At 35.2% G+C, this 20,587-nt stretch overlaps 3 protein-coding genes across 5 annotated transcripts; all 3 read right to left on the reverse strand.

Annotated features, from left to right (window-relative positions):
* LOC113113074 (E3 ubiquitin/ISG15 ligase TRIM25-like) lies at positions 1–7,089 on the reverse strand. The gene is made up of 7 exons (XM_026279233.1): positions 6,417–7,089; positions 6,231–6,326; positions 5,014–5,247; positions 4,435–4,591; positions 4,290–4,349; positions 2,564–2,650; positions 1–593 (listed from the first exon to the last, which is right to left on the reverse strand). The coding sequence occupies exons 1-7, from the start codon at positions 7,011–7,013 to the stop codon at positions 538–540; spliced, it is 1,287 nt and encodes a 428-aa protein (XP_026135018.1). The 5' UTR covers positions 7,014–7,089; the 3' UTR covers positions 1–537.
* A 1,205-nt stretch (positions 7,090–8,294) lies between these two features.
* LOC113113106 (protein THEM6) lies at positions 8,295–11,580 on the reverse strand. 3 transcript variants are annotated; one of them, XM_026279291.1, is made up of 4 exons: positions 11,382–11,580; positions 10,489–10,993; positions 9,052–9,178; positions 8,296–8,973 (listed from the first exon to the last, which is right to left on the reverse strand). In XM_026279291.1, the coding sequence occupies exons 2-3, from the start codon at positions 10,987–10,989 to the stop codon at positions 9,071–9,073; spliced, it is 609 nt and encodes a 202-aa protein (XP_026135076.1). In that variant the 5' UTR covers positions 10,990–10,993; positions 11,382–11,580; the 3' UTR covers positions 8,296–8,973; positions 9,052–9,070. The 3 variants fall into 3 exon arrangements, with proteins under 3 accessions (XP_026135071.1, XP_026135076.1, XP_026135062.1); XM_026279286.1 differs by lacking the exon at positions 11,382–11,580 and adding an exon at positions 11,240–11,321 and having other exon boundaries at positions 8,295–9,178; XM_026279277.1 differs by having other exon boundaries at positions 8,297–9,178.
* Positions 11,581–11,712: 132 nt separating this feature from the next.
* Positions 11,713–14,364, reverse strand: LOC113113095 (protein THEM6-like). The gene is made up of 3 exons (XM_026279265.1): positions 14,291–14,364; positions 12,566–13,070; positions 11,713–12,153 (listed from the first exon to the last, which is right to left on the reverse strand). Coding segments are annotated over exons 1-3 (618 nt in total). The 5' UTR covers positions 14,293–14,364; the 3' UTR covers positions 11,713–12,042.
* Positions 14,365–20,587: the final 6,223 nt, after the last annotated feature.

Here is a 20,587-nt window from a genome sequence, read left to right on the forward strand (position 1 = left end):
AACTGTTTGGCAGAAACTTTATTTTTCATGATATGAAAAATAAGTATTTAACATCCTACATCTTTTTTGTTTGTTTACATTTCAAACATACAGTATAAAGCTAAAATGAACATCTGTGAATAGATGGACAGCATCAGTGAATAAAACATTAGTATACTTTACACCAGTATAACACTCTATATAACGTGTATTATTAATACTAAAGAAAATACTACAATCATAGCTTAATCAACAGGTAATTATTTTTTAAAGTTTTGATCGCACAATATTGCAACAATCACTCCTAACACATCGGTCATTGTAAGATATAAAGATTAACATAAGTTTAAAGATAATAGCTTTGAGACTTGGACAGTAGACACTGAAACGCATCTGCATTTACATTTCTGTCTTATTTAGTAATAAAAGATTGTGGTAAATATAGCTTTACAGTTTTTTGTTTTTGTCATTTACCATAGAAAAAAAAAAAACTACCAAACACTGATATTGGCCTTTTGACCGAGCTCTGATCAGGGGTTTCTCAGGATGGTTTTAAGGCTACCTTCGTCTCCTACGCGGCTGTAGTTTCTGACGAGGACCAGTTGTTCTGGATCCTGAAGAGCACAGAGAATGACAATGATTTACTGTATGCAAAAACAACAAGGCTCAGAGATGGTCAACATACTACACGAAGTTACAAGTACATTGTGTGCTATATTTACAGACATTTCCTTTGACCCTAAAACACTACACAATGCATTTAATTGTATTATATATATATAATATACAGTATTGTTCAAAATAATAGCAGTACAATGTGACTAACCAGAATAATCAAGGTTTTTAGTATATTTTTTATTGCTACGTGGCAAACAAGTTACCAGTAGGTTCAGTAGATTCTCAGAAAACAAATGAGACCCAGCATTCATGATATGCACGCTCTTAAGGCTGTGCAATTGGGCAATTAGTTGAAAGGGGTGTGTTCAAAAAAATAGCAGTGTCTACCTTTGACTGTACAAACTCAAAACTATTTTGTACAAACATTTTTTTTTTCTGGGATTTAGCAATCCTGTGAATCACTAAACTAATATTTAGTTGTATGACCACAGTTTTTTAAAACTGCTTGACATCTGTGTGGCATGGAGTCAACCAACTTGTGGCACCTCTCAGCTGTTATTCCACTCCATGATTCTTTAACAACATTCCACAATTCATTCACATTTCTTGGTTTTGCTTCAGAAACAGCATTTTTGATATCACCCCACAAGTTCTCAATTGGATTAAGGTCTGGAGATTGGGCTGGCCACTCCATAACATTAATTTTGTTGGTTTGGAACCAAGACTTTGCCCGTTTACTAGTGTGTTTTGGGTCATTGTCTTGTTGAAACAACCATTTCAAGGGCATGTCCTCTTCAGCATAGGGCAACATGACCTCTTCAAGTATTTTAACATATGCAAACTGATCCATGATCCCTGGTATGTGATAAATAGGCCCAACACCATAGTAGGAGAAACATGCCCATATCATGATGCTTACACCTCCATGCTTCACTGTCTTCACTGTGTACTGTGGCTTGAATTCAGAGTTTGGGGGTCGTCTCACAAACTGCCTGTGGCCCTTGGACCCAAAAAGAACAATTTTACTCTCATCAGTCACCAAATTGTTCCTCCATTTCTCTTTAGGCCAGTTGATGTGTTCTTTGGCAAATTGTAACCTCTTCTGCACATGCCTTTTTTTTAACAGAGGGACTTTGCGGGGGATTCTTGAAAGTAGATTAGCTTCACACAGACGTCTTCTAACTGTCACAGTACTTACAGGTAACTCCAGACTGTCTTTGATCATCCTGGAGGTGATCATTGGCTGAGCCTTTGCCATTCTGGTTATTCTTCTATCCATTTTGATGGTCGTCTTCAGTTTTCTTCCACGTCTCTCTGGTTTTGCTCTCCATTTTAAGGCATTGGAGATCATTTTAGCTGAACAGCCTATCATTTTTTGCACCTCTTTATAGGTTTTCCCCTCTCTAATCAACTTTTTAATCAAAGTACGCTGTTCTTCTGAACAATGTCTTGAACGACCCATTTTCCTCAGCTTTCAAATGCATGTTCAACAAGTGTTGGCTTCATCCTTAAATAGGGGCCACCTGATTCACACCTGTTTCTTCACAAAATTGATGACCTCAGTGATTGAATGCCACACTGCTATTTTTTTTAACACACCCCTTTCAACTAATTCAACTAATTGCCCAATTGCACAGCCTTAAGAGCGTGCATATCATGAATGCTGGGTCTCATTTGTTTTCTGAGAATCTACTGAACCTACTGGTAACTTGTTTGCCACGTAGCAAAAAAAATATATACGAAAAACCTTGATTATTCTGGTTAGTCACATTGTACTGCTATTATTTTGAACAATACTGTATATATATATATATATATATATATATATATATATATATATATATTTTTTTTTTTTTTGTGAAAAATACACCTCTATATGGAAAATTTATTCATATTTACATAACAGTGAGCCGTATTTTTGCTGACATTTTTTAAATATCCAATAAAAGCGTTTCCTGATACTCACCAAATGAGGAGAAAGGAAACACACTGATTGACGGGACGCTAATGGTGAAAGGATTCTGTACAGGCCGAGCAAAGACCGGTGCTGAAGCTATCAAATAAACAATGAAGCCTGTTAGCAGTGCACTGCAAGCTTCTTCACACATAATTGAAAACAATTAAAGGGGGGGTGAAATGCTATTTCATGCATAGTGAGTTTTTTACACTGTTAAAGAGTTGGATTCCCATGCTAAACATGGACAAAGTTTCAAAAATGAAGTTGTACGTTTGAAGGAGTATTTTTGTTCCCAAAATACTCCTTCCGGTTTGTCACAAGTTTCGGAAAGTTTTTTTCGAGTATGGCTCTGTGTGACGTTAGATGGAGCGGAATTTCCTTATATGGGTGCTAAGGGCGCGTCTGCCGGAAGAGAGCGCGCTCCCGTATAGCAGAGCAGAGAGAGGCTGTGCACAGACAATCACTGATCAGAGCGAGAGCGTCGCGAAAAGTCACAAAAGAAGTGTGTTTTTGGTTGCCAGGGCAAGACAACCCTGCACAGATTACCAAAAAAACAGCATTAAGGGACCAGTGGATGGAGTTTATTTTTACAGAGCATCAACGGAGTTGTGCAAGTGTTTTTGTTTGTACGCTGCATTTCGAAGATGCTTGTTTTACAAACAAGGCCCAGTTTGACGACGGATTTGCGTATCGTTTATTTCTTAAGGATGATGCAGTCCCAACGAAAAAGGGTCACGATCGTGTGTTGGAACTGCAGGCGGTGAGTAAAACTGCTTAAAATATCTCTGCCTCCTTGTTAGTGCGTCCCCTCCCATGCCGGAGACCCGGGTTCGAGCCCCGCTCGGAGCGAGTCGTTGCTGCTGCTGCTCTCGTTCAGTTTCAGCCTCGGGATCTGATTCTGGATCATAAATAAACAGCTGAATCTGAATGTAAGCCATGGTTTGTTTTGGATGATGGGTTTTCCCTCACGGTAATGTCAGAGCCGTTAAATATGTTTTTCAACAGCTCTGGGTAATGTCACAGCTTCCACATGCTCTCAACGCAAAAGCCTATTCGCGCTCGTGATTCTTAAGCTCCGCCCACACGTCACGCCTCCAGCCGGTCGTGTTTTTCCGGGAAAAATCGGTACAGACTATCTTTCTCTTATGAATATAATAAAACTCAAGACTTTTTGGAGTTATGAAGGATGCAGTACTACTCTATAGGTAGCCTACTCAAGATTAACAGGATATTGAGTGAAAACGAGCATTTCACCCCTCCTTTAAATCAATGAAGAATTAACATTATTTTATTAGATTAATATAAAAAATCATGTACATATCTTGAGCCAAGGCTCTGTTCCAAACGAAGTGAGCATTTTAAGCAACATACTACACATTACTGTTCAAACATTTAGGCTTACACACACACACACACACTTTTAGTGTAAATTATTTATATTCTATAATATACAATTTTATTTAGAATAATTTTTTTTTCTTCAGAAATGTGTACTTTCATACAGCGAAGATACATTCAACTGAAAAAGTAAAAAAAGTAAAGCCTTTAACAAAAATATTTTTCAAATAAAAATAAAATCTTAAAATCTTACTATTTCTTAAAGAATCCTTAAAAAAAAGTTAAGCACAATTTATCGCTAAAAGGTTCATCATAACCAAAAATGCTCACTGTGTTTTAAAACAGATTGTATACGCAAGACTTGATTTAATGCACTTTTTATTTTATGGACTCCTACCTGCATTGGACTCTGAATCTGTCTTTGGTTTGTTGCTCTGAATAATAGTCACATCATTCACTGCAAACCAGAACGGGACAGTTAGAATGAAATACTGACTCACTCCTAAATGGCTGGAAAGGTCTCAGAATGCAAGTCTGTTCACCTTTCTCTGAGATACTGACAAATCCTCCATGGCAGACGTCCTCGAGGAGAGCCTGGAACTCAGTTAGTGCCGTCATCATGCTCCCAAAGTTTGGGTCAGAGGTAAAGTTTGGCAAGTCAGGCACAGGCACAGGCTGAGCGCACAGAGACCTGCAGTTCTGAACGAGACAGAATTATCAAACGGCAAAGATGTTAGCTGTAGGCAGTGGTGTGTCTTGAACTTTAATGAATCAAAAATGGTATGCAACTCCTGATAGTGGTTTCAGTTCACAAAGGCAGAAACTGATGCAATCTCAATTCCGTGTCCCCCTTTGATGTTTTAAATTACAGTTCAGGTTTGAGTTTGAAACAAGTCTGAAACGACATCAAGGTGAGGAAATAATGACAGTTTTCATCTTTTGGTGAACTATTACTACAAATGTGGAAACTGAACAGTAGTGGATTGAACGCTTCACCAAAACACTGATTATACTCAAAGCTCAGAAAATGTGCTTCATAAACTAATCACCACAGTGTCTTTAATCATGGCACTTAACCTCAGGATCCTCCAGAGACTGTGGATAAGAACCAGCAGCATTACCTGAAGGAAGGCGATATGGTCCTCGGTTTGCGAGAGCTCTCCTAATTCAGCGTGTCTTTTCTTCAGCTCTGTTATCTCCTGCTCCAGTTGTTGAAGGAGTGCTTCAGCTTGGCTCGCTGCCGCCCTCTCCTGACCCCGGATCAGCTCCGTCACTTCAGTGCGCCGGCGCTCTATGGAGCACACCAGCTCTGTGAAGATGCGCTCGCTCTCCTCGAGGGCCGTCTGTGCGGAGAGCTGACAGGAGACAAAAGTCAAATCATAAAGCGTGACTTCTCCTTTGAAGAGGTTCTAATCGGCATTTGATTGCTCTTTTGAAGTAGGAGTTTGAAGTGCTTTGCAGACGTGCTCAAACCTTCAGAACTCAATCAATCCAAGCAGAGCATTCACTGAAACTAAAGAGCAAAAACTGCTATTCAGAAATCTTTATACAGCCTTAGCCGTGAGACCATGCTGAATTACTGAGACCTTTGTCAGGGTCAGAGTCAAAGATGGAATAAATCAGTATGACACTTGCATAGGAGTGCAAGTGTCATACTGATTCATACTGATTTAAAATGTAAATAAGTCATTCAAGATTCATGCTTTTGGAAAAAATAACCCTATAAAATACAAGGTGAAGAAGTCAGTCTAACCCAGGTCTAGGAGATATAGACATGACAAGGACTTTGGTTATCTTATAGAAATTTATTTGTATTTTTAAATTTATAAAAAAAAAAGAAAAAAAAGTTTACTTTAAACATTGGTTATGTTATTGAAAATGGCCCATTTTACTCGAGATATATATTGAAAGCTGTGATTTCAATTATTAGCAAGAGTTTTAAAAGAGAAAAGTGAAAAAAAAATTGTTGTAATGTAAAAGGTAATGTTGTTTTTTCTAGATTTTGATATCTTTTTATCATATATGTTCACATTTATTTGATTAAAAAGTTAACTGTTAAATATTATTACAATTTAAAATAACTGTTTTCCCCTGTAATATATTTTAAAATGCAATGTATTAAATGCAACGCATCATTCCTCCAGTCTTCAGAGTCACATGATCCTTCAGGAATCATTCTAAAATGATGATTTGCTGCTCAAGAAAGCTTATTATTTATGTTTTTCTGGAAACCATTCTATATTTTTTCTCGTGATAATTTGATGAATAGAAAGTTGCTGACTTTGTTACACACACACACACACACACACACACACACAGACACAGGTGTCACACTCACAGTGAGTATCTGTGTAGCCTCTCTCAGGTCGGCCAGCTCCTTCTCTTTATCCTGAATCCTCTGCTGGGAAACCCTCTGCATCTCCCCCAGAGCATTCTGGGAAGACAAACACAGGTTACACAACATGTCATGTTTTTACTGACTCAAACACGAAACGCACACTCTAGAAAGGGTCTACAACATTACCTTTTTCTCATTCATCTCTGTTGTAGCTAGAGCAGTGTCATGTCCTTTGTGTTCATCTGTCAAACAAAGATAACAAATGCACTGCTGATCTGTGCGGCAGAACACCTCCAGGAGCTTCTCATGGCGAGAGCAGAGCTGTTCTTGTATCGTCTTTGAAGGAGAAACCAGCTTGTGTTTCTGAAAGGCAGGAGACTCGTAGTGGGGTTGTAGGTGGGTCTCGCAGTAAGACACCAGACACACCAGGCAGGATTTAAAAGCTTTGTTTTTTGTCCCAGAGCAAACATCACACTCCACATCCCCGGGTTCGGCTTGGGTCGGATCAGACGCTGTCGGTGCAGCATGCAGCCCTGTCTTCTTCAGTTTCTCCACCACATCTGCCAGCATTGTGTTCCTACCCAGCACAGGTCTAGGAGTGAAGCTCTGCCTACACTGAGGACAGCCATAGATCCCCAGACAGTCGTCCTGGTCCCAGTAGCCCTTAATGCAGCCTTTACAATAACTGTGTCCACATGGGATAGTCACAGGGTCCTTTAAGACATCAAGACATATTGAACAGTTGAACTGGTCGTGCTCCAGGAAAACCCCAGCTTGCGCCATTTTAAAAGGTTTCTTGCCGTCCAACCCAGAGGCAGAATGAAACCCAGGCTTTGTTTATGCAGGAAGTGAGTCATGTGACCACAGAGTCTAACAGGAGGGGGAGGGGCTGAAGAGCTGCTCTGCACTACATCGGAGCATGTCAGAAAACACTGAGCTGCCTGCAGTGTTAAACTCGCTTGAGTGTTAAGTGTTCTGGCAAGAATTAGTGCTGCTCACAAAAAATGATGTCATATGTCACCCCAAAACCGGCATAAAAATAAATAATAATAAAGTAGAAAAAAAACAACAACAACATTAAATTTAAAATTATATTTATAAAATGTAAGTTTATATTACTTCATAAGTTATATTAAACATATATATACATAAACACAATTTTAAATTATATATGTATACATGTAAAAAAAAATTATATATAAGTAAATAAAACATTTTAATAAACATTTGTTGTTTAATATAAATAAATCACATAGTATTTAAAATATTTGAAGTATAATATTATTGTATTAACTATATATGAAACATTTTTATAAAAATGTAAATAAATTACATAACATATATATCAGTGCTGTCGAATGATTCATCACGATTAATAGCATCCAAAATAAAAGTTGTTTACATAATATATGTATGTCTGTGTATATTTATTATGTCTACATAATTATACACACACATGCATGTATATATTTCAGAAAAATATGTTATGTTTATATATTAAATATATATATACTTTAATAATATATATGAATATAAATATGAAAATATTTTCACAATATATACATGTGTGTGTGTATTTATATATGCATAATAAATATATACAGAACACACACATATTATGTAAACAAAAACTTTTATTTAGGATGTGATTAATCGTGATTAATTGTTTTACAGCATTAATATATATACAAAGTTTATAAATATTTAAATATTTTAGAAATACCTTGTCTGCATTTAGAACCAAAGATTACATATCCACAGTCCAAACAAAATCACTGAACTCAAATTCTATTTTAATCTTTGGAAATAAGTAACTAACTAACTAAATAATTAAATTATATAAAACGAATACAAAATATTTTGTTCAAATAAACCAGTGAGATTTTTACTGAATCTGTCAGATATTTTTCATCTCAAATCATGTTTTTCTTGTGAGCTCCAGCCCTGATGCCACTGATTCAAACCAGGGACAAACCAAATATAATGCCCTCCTGCAATCCGTGTCCAGTTTTAATTAATCTTTCCAGTTAAAGAGTGGGATATGTCAGTGTTTTCACACTAGATGGCAGTATTGCAGCTCTCACATGATCCAGATTCATTAACACTGGTTATAAACGAATGCTTCTAATAACTCAGAAACATACAAGCATTATTTATAATGAAGTATTTTATTTTATAACGCAAGTCTTCACGTTTCATCACAGATGCTTAAATTATTTTACATACAGACTCTTTTCAAAGAAATTATGCAAATGTCAGAAAAATGTACTTTAATAAATACATGTTCCCTTTTCATAAATAACAATAATAAAACCATTTCAGTTTTAAAGTGGAATAAATAACTACATCAACATTTCTGACCAGCACAACAAATCCAGTTTTGATATGATAAAACAACACACTTGTTTGAATTCACTGCCCAGAACTCATCTATCATTTATAATATTAATATACTCAGTGCAAATCCCTTCGAAGTGATTTTTGTTACGTTCATGTGCATATTTGGTCATAGGAGCGTTCAAAAGCCTCTAGCGTTCAAGTCAGTGGAGTCAAGTTTTTCAACATTCGTTCATGCACTCTGTTTCTCAACAGAGATTCATGCTCAGTGGTTTGTCAGTCATATTTCTTGCAGCTTCTGGAATGGATTTTTTAAGTACAATAATGATGTTGTAATACTTTTAAATAAATACATGAAGGGCTGGTGTAGTGGAGTAAACACTGAAGCTGCCAACAGCCGCAGGTTCTGGATCAGAAAACCCAACATTTAGAGGGAAGATAAGGTTAGCATCACGGGAAACTTACATGCAGAAGGAAGGCTTACGGTAAAGTCTTTGAATTTATCATTTGTTCTTGTCGTCCAGTCCACTCTCTGCTCTCAGAGCCTGACTGCTAGCAGAGATGAAACTGATCCAGTGCTGAAGATCCTCTGAAATCTCAGGGCAATCCACCTTCAAATTACACAGACACATGAGATATATTGTATGTTAGTCCAGCAGGAACATACTTCTAAGAAGCTCACGGTATTACCATATTATGTGTCTAACAATATGGTATTACCAAAGAGTCTTGAAATGAGTGCAGTATTCATGGTAAGCCAAGGAGTGTCATGGTATTACCATAATATATATATATATATATCCAAAAAGCACAGTATTACCATGGTATGCATGTTAGGGGATACACATTTTAGAGGAAAACAGTGAAGTATTTAATAAATGCATTCATTTTGATTGCTTCCATTGTCCTCATTTGAAGTCACTTTGTATAAAAGCATCTGCTAAATGACTAAATGGTAATGTAATTCATAATAAATAAATATGAAGAAAATAAATAAATATAACCAACAGTACAGTACTACACTTGGTAGAAAAATGTAATAGAAACTAAATATTTTACATGTACATATATTATTATTATTATAAATATTTTATTTTATTAATTTGGTCTTCACAGGGTCAAAAATAATGAATTAATTAATAAGAATATTAACAGTAATACCTCTACTAATAATTAACAAAATAAATAAGTACATATACATAATTAAATTAAAATTTAAAACATTCAATTTAAATAGATAATACAACAATCAGTACAGTATTTTAGTGAAAATAATATAATAATGTAGAATAATAAATTTTAAAAAATCCAAATTATATCTTAAATATATTTATAATATAACATTTTCACTGTATAAATTGTGTCTTTATACCAGAAAGAAATACAAAATAAAACGAATTATATATATATATATATATATATATATATATATATATATATATATATATATATATATATATATATATATATATATATATATATATATAATTGCTGTTTAAATTTTAGGATGAACATATTTGTGGATCCAAAAAATATATATAAAATTAAGAAAAAATTATAAATAAGTAAATGAAAGCTATTAATTTTATTATTTAAATAATTCAAAAATAAATAAATAATACATCTAATAGTACAGTACTATAGTGAGTAGAAATATAATAATGAAAATATAATAATGATGTGCATTCCAACAAGATATTTCCAAATTAATATACTAATATTTTACATATTTTTATTTCTAATATTGTTTTTTTCACAGTATAAATTGGGTCTTTATACATGAAAATATATAAATGACTTTAAAATTTCCGAATGGGGTCCCAGGCATGACAATGCGAATATTTGGTAGTCCAAAAAATATGTAAAAAGCAAAAATAATAAAAAATAATATTTAAAAAAGTTGAAATAAATAAATGCATACCTTTTTCTTGCAAAGGTGTTCCAAGATCTTCTGTGGATTTCCGCGAATAACATTCTGCCTGCACAGCATGACAGCAGACACGAACCCGTCAGACTTGGATACGAACCTCTGCTCCAGGTAGAAGGACTTCTCATCCCACGCCACGATCCGCGTGCGCAGCTCGAACGCCTCGCCGAGCGCCAGCGAGCGTCTGTAGCGGATGGTCGTGGCTCCCACCAGCATGGTGGCGTCGAGCGCGCGCGCGGCCAGGAAGAGCCCGTTCCGGGTGCAGTGCGCGTACCGGGCGAAGTCGCACTCGCGCAGATAGCGGGCGTTATTCATGTGGCACATAAAGTCCAGGTCGTGGAGGAGAACCCGTCCGTGAACGACCTGCTCGGCCAGAACATCTCCAACCGGCACCTGGAACCAGGATTTGATCACCATCCACGAGCCTCTCAGGAAGTACCAAACGTCAAAACTGCTGAACAGAACCAGAGAGCCGGACAGAATCCACAGCAGCATGATTCTGTCACACAGTGAAGATGATTAATTATACACATCATTAATAATTCATATAGATCACGTGGAGACACAGAACTGGGCTTATTGAGTTTCTACTGTATTAACAGCAGTGACCCGACTACAAAACAACACGCAGAACATTACTGCATCTGTTTGGAGAATTATATAAGCTCGCTATATGATGTCACATCATTCATTCATATTGGAAATGAATCAAAAATCAACATTTCGATTAAATATCAGATCTCACTTCTAGATCAGACAAGGCCGTGCAACGACACGTATCCCAAGAAGACCGGTTTGAGTTTTAATACATGTAAATTGATAAACGACGTGCATTTATTAGTGTACATAATCATAATCTTGTCAAATGAGTTATTCTTGCTACTCACGCGATTGACACCCGAAAAACCGGCTTCACGCACTTCCGCAGAGAAAAACTGCGCTCCGATTGGTTTAACGTGTCTACGTGACTACGTCAGCAGGACGCCAGACGAGCGGCGTGACGCCATCATCGTTTCCAAGACAAACTATTATGCATTAGGTTGTAATTGTTTCAAATGTATTAGATATTTATGTTTTGACTGTCACATTTTGAATGCCACTTAAGCATTAACACTAAGTAGCAATTATAATTCATATTAGGCCAGTCAAAAATAAAAAATATACATATTTATCCCATAATAACAGGAAATAGAATTTAAAGTACAGATACTAAATAAGTGGTAATAATAAAATTTATTTATTATTATTGTTGTGTTTCTCTATGTAGTAATTCTTCACACTCCAGTACAGTCAGTGGCAGTAATACAACAGAAGATATTATTTTCTCTTTTGTTCATCCATTGTTTTTAAGAAAGTATTTCTACATATTTGCAATCTTACAGTATACACACTTTATAATGCAGCATGAATCAGGCTTCTAGATTACAGCAGAGCTCACAGTTTAATTCTGAATTGGAGTATGCAAACACCTGAGACATTCCTGAATGTGCCTCAGTGTGTTCTTGTTTGTAAACCAGTGTTTGAGAGGTCATTTAAGGCAGTGAGCTGTCATTCGTTCTTTTTATCATCGAGCTGACTTTCCCCCCGGAGGGCTTTACTGCTGGCTGAGATGAAATTGATCCAGTGCTGCAGGTCTTCAGGAAATTCTGGCACGTCAACCTAGAAAATCAGTTCAGAAATGTCAGGATTCAGTGTTTTTTTTTTTTTTTTTTTTTAAAGGTAATTAATATTAGATTGGAACAACATGTAGAATGATAACATTATTGTTGTGAAATAATATTTCTACATTAAATAACAAAAATATTAGAAAAGACTAACATTAATATTAATATTATTAATAACTAATATAGTGTTTACATGGGGCTGTATGTTCACTATATGCTTATAAGAATATTTTCAGACATAGTTAATTACTTTTATAAAGGTGCATTTGGATTTATATTTAACACAAATGTTAAAAGTTTGGTACCATTCAAATAAAGTTCACAAATGTAAAAATTCAAAACAGTCTAACATGGCAAAAGACCACCAGAGAGTTAAAAGAGTTGGTAAATCTATGACAGATGCTTACCTTTCTCTTGCACAGGTGTTGCAGGATCTTGTCCGGACTGCTTCGAAGGACATTCTGTTTGCAGAACATAACAGCCGACACCATCCCATCTTTACAAGACACAAACCTCTGCTCCAGATAAAATGACTTCTCATCCCAGGTAATGATTCGACTGCGAATCTCAAAGGCCTCACCGACACACAGAGGCCGTCTATAGCGGATGGTAGTTGCCCCAACGACCACGGTGGCCCGTAGAGCTCTTAAAGCCTTGAACACCCCATTGCGGGAGTACAGAGAGAAACGGGCAAAGTCACACTCGCGTAGGTAGCGTGCATTGTTCATGTGGCAAAGGTCAATGTCATGAAGAACGACTCGTCCGCTAGCGGTCTGCTCTGCTGTGATGTCAAATACGGGTGAGAGGAACCAGGCCCTAACCAGCACAACCACTACCCGTAAATAATACCACACATCCAGACTGCAGAACAGGAGTAACAGCACCCCCACAATCCACAGCAGTATGTCCTCCCTGCAATATACAGAAGTAAGGTTTAAGCCAGAATATACAAGAGATCTTTATTAAGGCCTAGAGGTCTTAATTCAGACCAGTTTTAAATTCGTAAAGTCATGGCATTAAATGTTGCATACATTGCAAAAAATAAATATATATATATTTTTGCCTGGTTTCTAATACAAATATCTAAACATCCTTAAGTCAAGATACATTTACAAAGTGAACATATGAGGTCTTGTTTTTTGAGAAATTAAACACAATGAAGTGGGTTTATGATTAGACCAAGAACAAATATCTGTCAGTGGAGTATGAAAACTTGTTTTCCCTTTGAATTAAGCTCTTATTTTATGTCAAGTTGCTTCTAAGGTGAATGTATCTTGATATAAGAATCTTTGAATATTTGCAATGAAAACAAGACAAAAATACTGATAAAGAACATTGCTTATTTGCAGTGTGATCATAATGTACAGTAAAAAAATAATATTTCCATATTTAAGTGGTTATTAAACCCGAAAGTTATTTATTTATTTGAAGTAAAGTATTGGAGGGAAGTATCTGTGGGAAGTTGGTTCACACATTGAAGCATTGCTAATACAAGACTTTTACATTTAGAGACCATATTGACATGTATTGCGTTCATTCAGTTTACTCCTCAAATGTTCATTACTTGGTCTTAAAAGTCTTATCAGATATATGCATGAGAAACTGATCCGCGATAGTGAACAACGGCATTTGATCTTAACCATTTTTTAAACAGCATTTTTATTTTATTATTGAAAGTGGCATGTTATTTTTCAGTATCTCACGTGTTAAAACAACCTGAGATGTCAGTTTATTTCTAAATAACAATATCTTTCTGTGCTGCATGTAAGATTGTTTGCATGTCATTTCTGTGGTTCTGAGATTTTCTGGGTTTTGTTACAAGCCTCGTTCAAGTAGAACTAGTTAGGCTGGTTTGTTAACACGTTTAAACGAGTGATTTTTTTGGGGGGCTGCTTTTTATAAACGTATTTCCAGTATCTGACAACATTGAGGGGAAATTATAAATAGACTACAACAACAACAAAAAGATAAACTCATTCAGGTCTACTTTTAAGTTTACGAATTTTAATTCAAAATCTTCAACAGTTTAACATAGTTGATCTGTTTAAGTTTCGCATTTACAACTAACGATAAGTTGGACTGCTGTCGGACACTAAATTAAGAGCTGTGAAAGTGTCAAACTCGGTACTTACATGTCCACTCTGTTGTTCCAGTTGCTGCTTTACGTCTGTACGCACGCTGGCTGAACGCGCGATGACACGCCCCCTTAATATGACGTCACGTAAGAACGTTCGAAATGACAGGATTCAACAGCAATTTCGACATTATTTCTTAAATGTACACATTTTGTAATTAAAATTTTATATAAAATAACAAAAATAGAACTTAAAAGGTAAAGAAAACAAATTAATAGGCATCACAAATATGTTGCATTCATTTAGCAAAGACAGTTTTTTGCGCTTTTCGATTTTTTAAAATCTTTACAGATTCTAAATAAGCCTCTGTAAGGCTGCTTGAAAATGAGCAAAACTGGGTTTTGAGTTACTCCATTTAGTTTAATAAATAAAATTTTCCTAATAACAAAAATAAATATCATATTGATTATAATTTCTATAATTATATAACTATATATAATATTTGTAATTGATTATATATTTTAATAAATATATAAAATATGCACATATATATATAAATTGGTAATTAAAAATAATTTATAGATAACAAATAATGAATTATATATATAGCTATTTCCATTTTCTGAAAGAATTGTTTAATTCTAAATTTGAGTAAAATCTTTTCAGATAATGAATCAAAGAGATTGAGGTATTTATTATAGTTCTACCAACAATTACATTTATTACATTATATTGTGGAATATTGCATTAATATCCCTGTGCTGCTTTCGGGCAAATTTAGTATCCCATATATTTTTTTCTTTAAAAAAAATTCTGCATGTATAGTGATTATACTGCATACTAGTATGAGTAGTATAGCAGTATGTCTATGATGTTAATATAATGTTTTGATGCTGACATTAATTAGAAGCTTCTCAAATTTGGGTACAGCTACTATCTAGAAATGCCAGCATGAGCAGATTTGCATTTGTTTAATAAGATTCTCACAGGATTCATGTTGTGAATGAATGTTTATATAAAAACGATAGCAGGCTGTTTGTGTGTTTTCATATTTAATTAATGGAGCATGTGGGATGCATAACATTAGCATGTTTTAAAGGTTCCTTGTCTTTTTATGAATTCAAGTTTTTATATCTGCTGGATTGCTTCCTGCTTTGGCTGCAGTTTGTGTCCTCTGAGAAGTCCTGTAAGTCAATATGAATGATGAATTATAGGAGATTGAGTTTGGCATTGTCAGTGACGGAGAGGGATGAACAGGCCTTCAGAACATCTGAAAGAGATGGAAAATTACTGTAGCCATCTTCCCCTGTACTCCTTTCACATACAGCATTACCACATGAATTCATCAAAGCTTTAATGTGAAAATAATAGCCCTGCAGTGTGTCTGAATGTGAATAATCGGCTAAAGTTAAATGGTCTGAAATTCCAGGAAGACAGACATTGTATCAAGAGTAAAGCATTAGTCATGACACTTCTGTGTCTCATAAAACGGCATCCCGTGATTCTGTTGTGACAGGAGAGCATTTGAAAAACAGTCGTCCATCACGCTAATGGAAATGTATCGATTGTGGTGCAATGTGTTTCTGAAATATTAATGAGTCTATTGAGGGATCACTGCTGAAAGGCAATAAGGAGTATTTTTTATCAGACGACTGTGTTGATGGGTTGTGAGTGTTTGAGAGTTTGAGAGTTGTAAAGGACATTCATTTGATGACCGATATGTGAAATATGGCTACACACAGATGAAAGCACACAACATTAAAGGATTAGTTCACATTGAAATGAAAATGTGTGTGACCTTTACTCACCCTTGGGCCACCCAAGATGTAGATGGGTTTGTCTCTTCTTCTGAACATATTTTGAGAAATGTAGAATTTCATCACTTGCTCACCAATAGATCCTGTGCAGTAAATGGGTGCCTTCAGAATGAGAGTCCAAACAGCTGATAAAAACATGATAATAATGCACGAGTAATCCACACCACTCCAGTCCATCAGTTAATGTCTTGTGAAGTGAAAGCTGCATGCATGGTGCAAAATCCACCAACATATTTGCTTTTAACTGTTTTGGACTGTTTTATCACTTGTTAACAGTGCTTGATTTGTGCATCCTGATTCAGACCAAATGGCTTTTTCACTCTAGAAAGCAATATTAGGGATTATGGACTGCATGTTTTGAAGTTAAAAATGTCTTAATGATGTATTTGTTTCTTACAAACATGCAGCTTTTCACTTTACAAGACACGGACTAGACTGGAGTGGATTACTTGTGGATTATTGTGATGTTTTTATCAGCTGTTTGGACTCTCCTTCTGACGGAACCCATTCACTGCAGAGCATCCATTTGTGAGCAAGTGACGAAATGCTTAATTTATCCAAATCTGTCCAGTTGGGAAAAAAAACTCATCTTCATCTTGGGTGAACTGTTCCTTTAATCAGTATAATCTGCTCATTTTTCGACCTCGAGTGGACAATAAGAGACAGATGTCTGAACGTGTGTGCGTGATAGAGCATTTCTGTTCTGCTGTTCATGCTAAAGCCCTTGTTTTCATCCCTCCTCATACCCCCAAAGATTAGTGGAAAAGAAAACATCTGTCTATGCTCATGTTTTCTTTCTATAATATGACTTTTTTTCAATGCTGTAATCCTTCAAAGCTGTTAGTCATGGCCCACCTCTTTCTCCAGGGTAAAAGCGTGTTTGCTTTCTCAATTCAGGGTAACATTAATCCCTACAAACCACTCTGCCTATGGAAACAAAACAAATCCACAATCTCACATGCACACTTACACACTAACAGATTGTATAGTTACTGTTTTCACAGACAAAGTTCTAAAACCTAATGGGCCAATCCTTGCCATTTACAAAGGCAGAATTCTAGTTCAAATCCTAATAAGTATCTGCACTGGAACACACAGGCACAAATATTGGGTGATAATGTAAATTTTTAATTATGTTTAATGAATTAATGAAATAAAAATAACATCTTAAAATAACATTTTAATCATAATGAATAAATATTAAATATTAAACAAATGTGAGTATATTTAAACTATTGTTCAAATGGTCAGTATGAACTTTTTTAAAATAAATAAATAGTTTTATTCATCAAGGATGCATTAAATTGATAACAATTACAGTAATGATTTTTAAAACGTCACAAATTTTTATTTTTTTGTTTATTTTTTTATTTAATGATGCTCATTTGATTTTTTTATTTATGAAAAATATTAAGCAACACAACTATTTTCAACATTAATAAGAAATGTGTCTTGAGCATCAATATTTTCTTAATGCATAGAAATACCCTTTTGTAACATTATAAATGTCTTTGCTGTCACTTTCTTGCTGAAGAAAAGTATTTTACATTCCCTTTAAATGGTAGTGTGGCCACAGTTTCCAGAAAAATATTAAGCAGCACAAAAACCACAATAAGAAATTCTTGAGCAGCAAATCAGCATATGAATGAAAATTTAGCTTTGCATCACAGGAAAAACATATTAAGTTAGAAAACAGTTGTTTTAAATTGTAATAATATTTCACAATATTATGTTTTTTTTTTTTACTGTACGTTTGATGAATAAATGCAGCCTCAGTGGGCATAAGAGACTCTTTCAAAAACGTCAAATTTTACCAACCCCAATTATATATATAATATATATAATCTATTTAATACTAAATAATATAATAATACATATAAAAGTAAAAAAAATGATATATATTTTCCCTCTTGCAGTATTTCTTTTCTGTCAAATAAACATACCTTATGCTGCATTCCATTTAAATTGGTAAGTCTAGAATTTCCAATTTCTTAGACATCATGCCATTCCACACATCATGCCTTTGTTGTCAGAGGTCAAAGGTCAGATATGAATATCTGTCCAATTTAGTATGGAATGCTAATTTGGTCTTGGGAGTGTGTGTTGTCTTAAAACAAATCAGATAAGCAGCTCTCTTGGTTTTAGATAAGCAGTTGGTACAATCTGTCTACAAAAATGAAGTTATATGAATCGATGTGTATTTATTTTGTCTGTGGTGAAGCAAATCTCTCATCTCCAGATGCAGGTCTCTGATGTGTAATTACTCTGATCTGGGTCGACATGGACCAGCACAGCCCTGAGGGTATTTACACGCACAGCAAATGCAAACAAACACTACAATACAATCTCACAGAATGCATGCATCATCCCCAATGCACACAGATCCAAATGCATGTGAATGTGGGTCAGCTCATCTCGATCCCCCTCTTTCCTGCTCTATCCGAGGTTAATACAACCCGTTTATAAACAATAACTCCATCAAAAGAGCCCACCTGGGATAATGTGCACAGATAAGCAAGACTCCAGCTGCATGGGGAAAAGAAAGTGTTTCTCTTCCTTCTCATAAACCCATATTAATGTCATCCCAGGATCACATCACCATGGTGACAGAGTACCATTCCTGTTTGCTGAAAACTCAACCTTCCATTGTGCAGCAGTGTTTTATGAATTTAAGACAAAAATGACATCACAATGGCCTTATTTTTTATGACAAACTGCACCAGCTGAGAACACCCATTATTGAGATGTTGGGTTATGTGGGTATCATTTACTGAGATCCTGTCACTGATGAAGCATTCATTAATGAAAATGCTTGATCCTGATATAAATTGTGTTATAATCAGTCTGGAACAGATGCATTATTAAAGTAGGGTGGATTCATCTCGATTCATCTTTGCTATGGGGATGAGAGCCACCCCAGGAGCAAAGAACAAATACATTATTCGACACAATACACTGTCTTTATCTCTATGAAATAAACACACACATAAATACACACACAATACAGTTACAACAAATGGGTCACCCCCTTCCCACCACAGATAAGTGTTGTTTGTGTCATTGCACTGACAAAGACAGTAATGTATCGTCAGTTACTGTATTATACTGTACCACTACTCTCCACTACTCTACTGTGTGTAAAATGTAAGATATTCATTAACTTGATTTTTTAACTGCTGTATTTAACTCTTAAGAGCAGATTTATTCCCAGTTATTTGTTGTGATTGAACATTACCATGGTATTACCAAGTTTATGTGCACTTAAACAGCCTTGTAGTATGTCATAATATTCTCAGTGTTAAGTAGCATGCATATTACTGCTTATTAGTAAAGCATATACATACATACAGTGGGTACAGAAAATAATCACCCCATTTAAAAGAATCACATTTTGTTGCTTTGCAGCCTTAAAATGAAGATGTACACAGTTTTTGTTTTATCCAGCTATATTTGATTAGTTCAACTTATGACATCCAAGAAAAAGATATAAAACCAACATGTCAATAAATAAATAAATAAATAAATAAATAAATAAATAAATAAACGTATTGGTGATTTGGAAAAAGGGTCACCCACTTTTATCAGTATTTTTGTTGAACCACCATTTTTTTTAATGATAGACTTTAGTCTGTTGGAATTGGACTCTACTAACTTTGTAAATCTAGACTTTGCAATATTTGGCTGCCCTTCTGTGCAAAACTGCTCGGCTTTAGTTCAGTTTGATGGTGAGCGTTTGTGGACTGCAGTTTCTTGAGGAGTGATTTTTTTTTTCATGCAACCCTCCCATACAAGCCACATTTGTGGAGAGTTTTTGATATTTTTGTCTCATGCACACAATGACCACTCTTTATAAATTCCTGCTGCTGCTTCAGAGTTGCTTCAGGCCTCTTGGTCTCTTCTCTGACCAGTTTCCTCTGGCTCTTTCATCCAGTTTGGAGGGGTGTCCTGATCCAGGGAGGGTTTGTGTTGTACCAAATACATTCCACTTCTTAATAATAGACTTCACTGTGCTCCTAAGCATTGATAAAGCCTTTGGAATATTTTGTATCCACCTCCTGACTTGTACCTGTCCACATCTTTATCTTGGAGATCTGCCTTGCAACCCATAGCTAATCGTTTGCTGGTTTTGTCAGATGGCTTTGTGTGCAATTGAGAAGGTGATCATTTTTCCAACTCAGTGGATCGGTTTTTATTATTATAATTTTTTTTTTATAGTGATTATTTTCTATTCCCACTGTATATATATTGCTTAGATAAATTCTTACTACACTGAAAAAATGTAGAAACAATTTTCACTCCGAAATTGCTAGTAAATTTCACAGTTAATTACAAGGAAACAGCAAGCATCATAATAATTAAAAGTGAAATTTTCAAGTTGTAAAACGTAGCTAATGCTAATAATATTTTCTTATTTATAACTGCAAAACCTTTTTTTTTTTTTACTCAGTGTAGTAATGCGCTTTTATTTTTTTCCTTTGGTATAGAAGCCTGCGTATTTTGGTGGTTTGTCGCTGTCCTTGGTGCTGAAATCATGACC

Source organism: Carassius auratus, chromosome 2 (genome assembly GCF_003368295.1).
Source record: "Carassius auratus strain Wakin chromosome 2, ASM336829v1, whole genome shotgun sequence".
Lineage (NCBI taxonomy): Eukaryota > Metazoa > Chordata > Actinopteri > Cypriniformes > Cyprinidae > Carassius > Carassius auratus.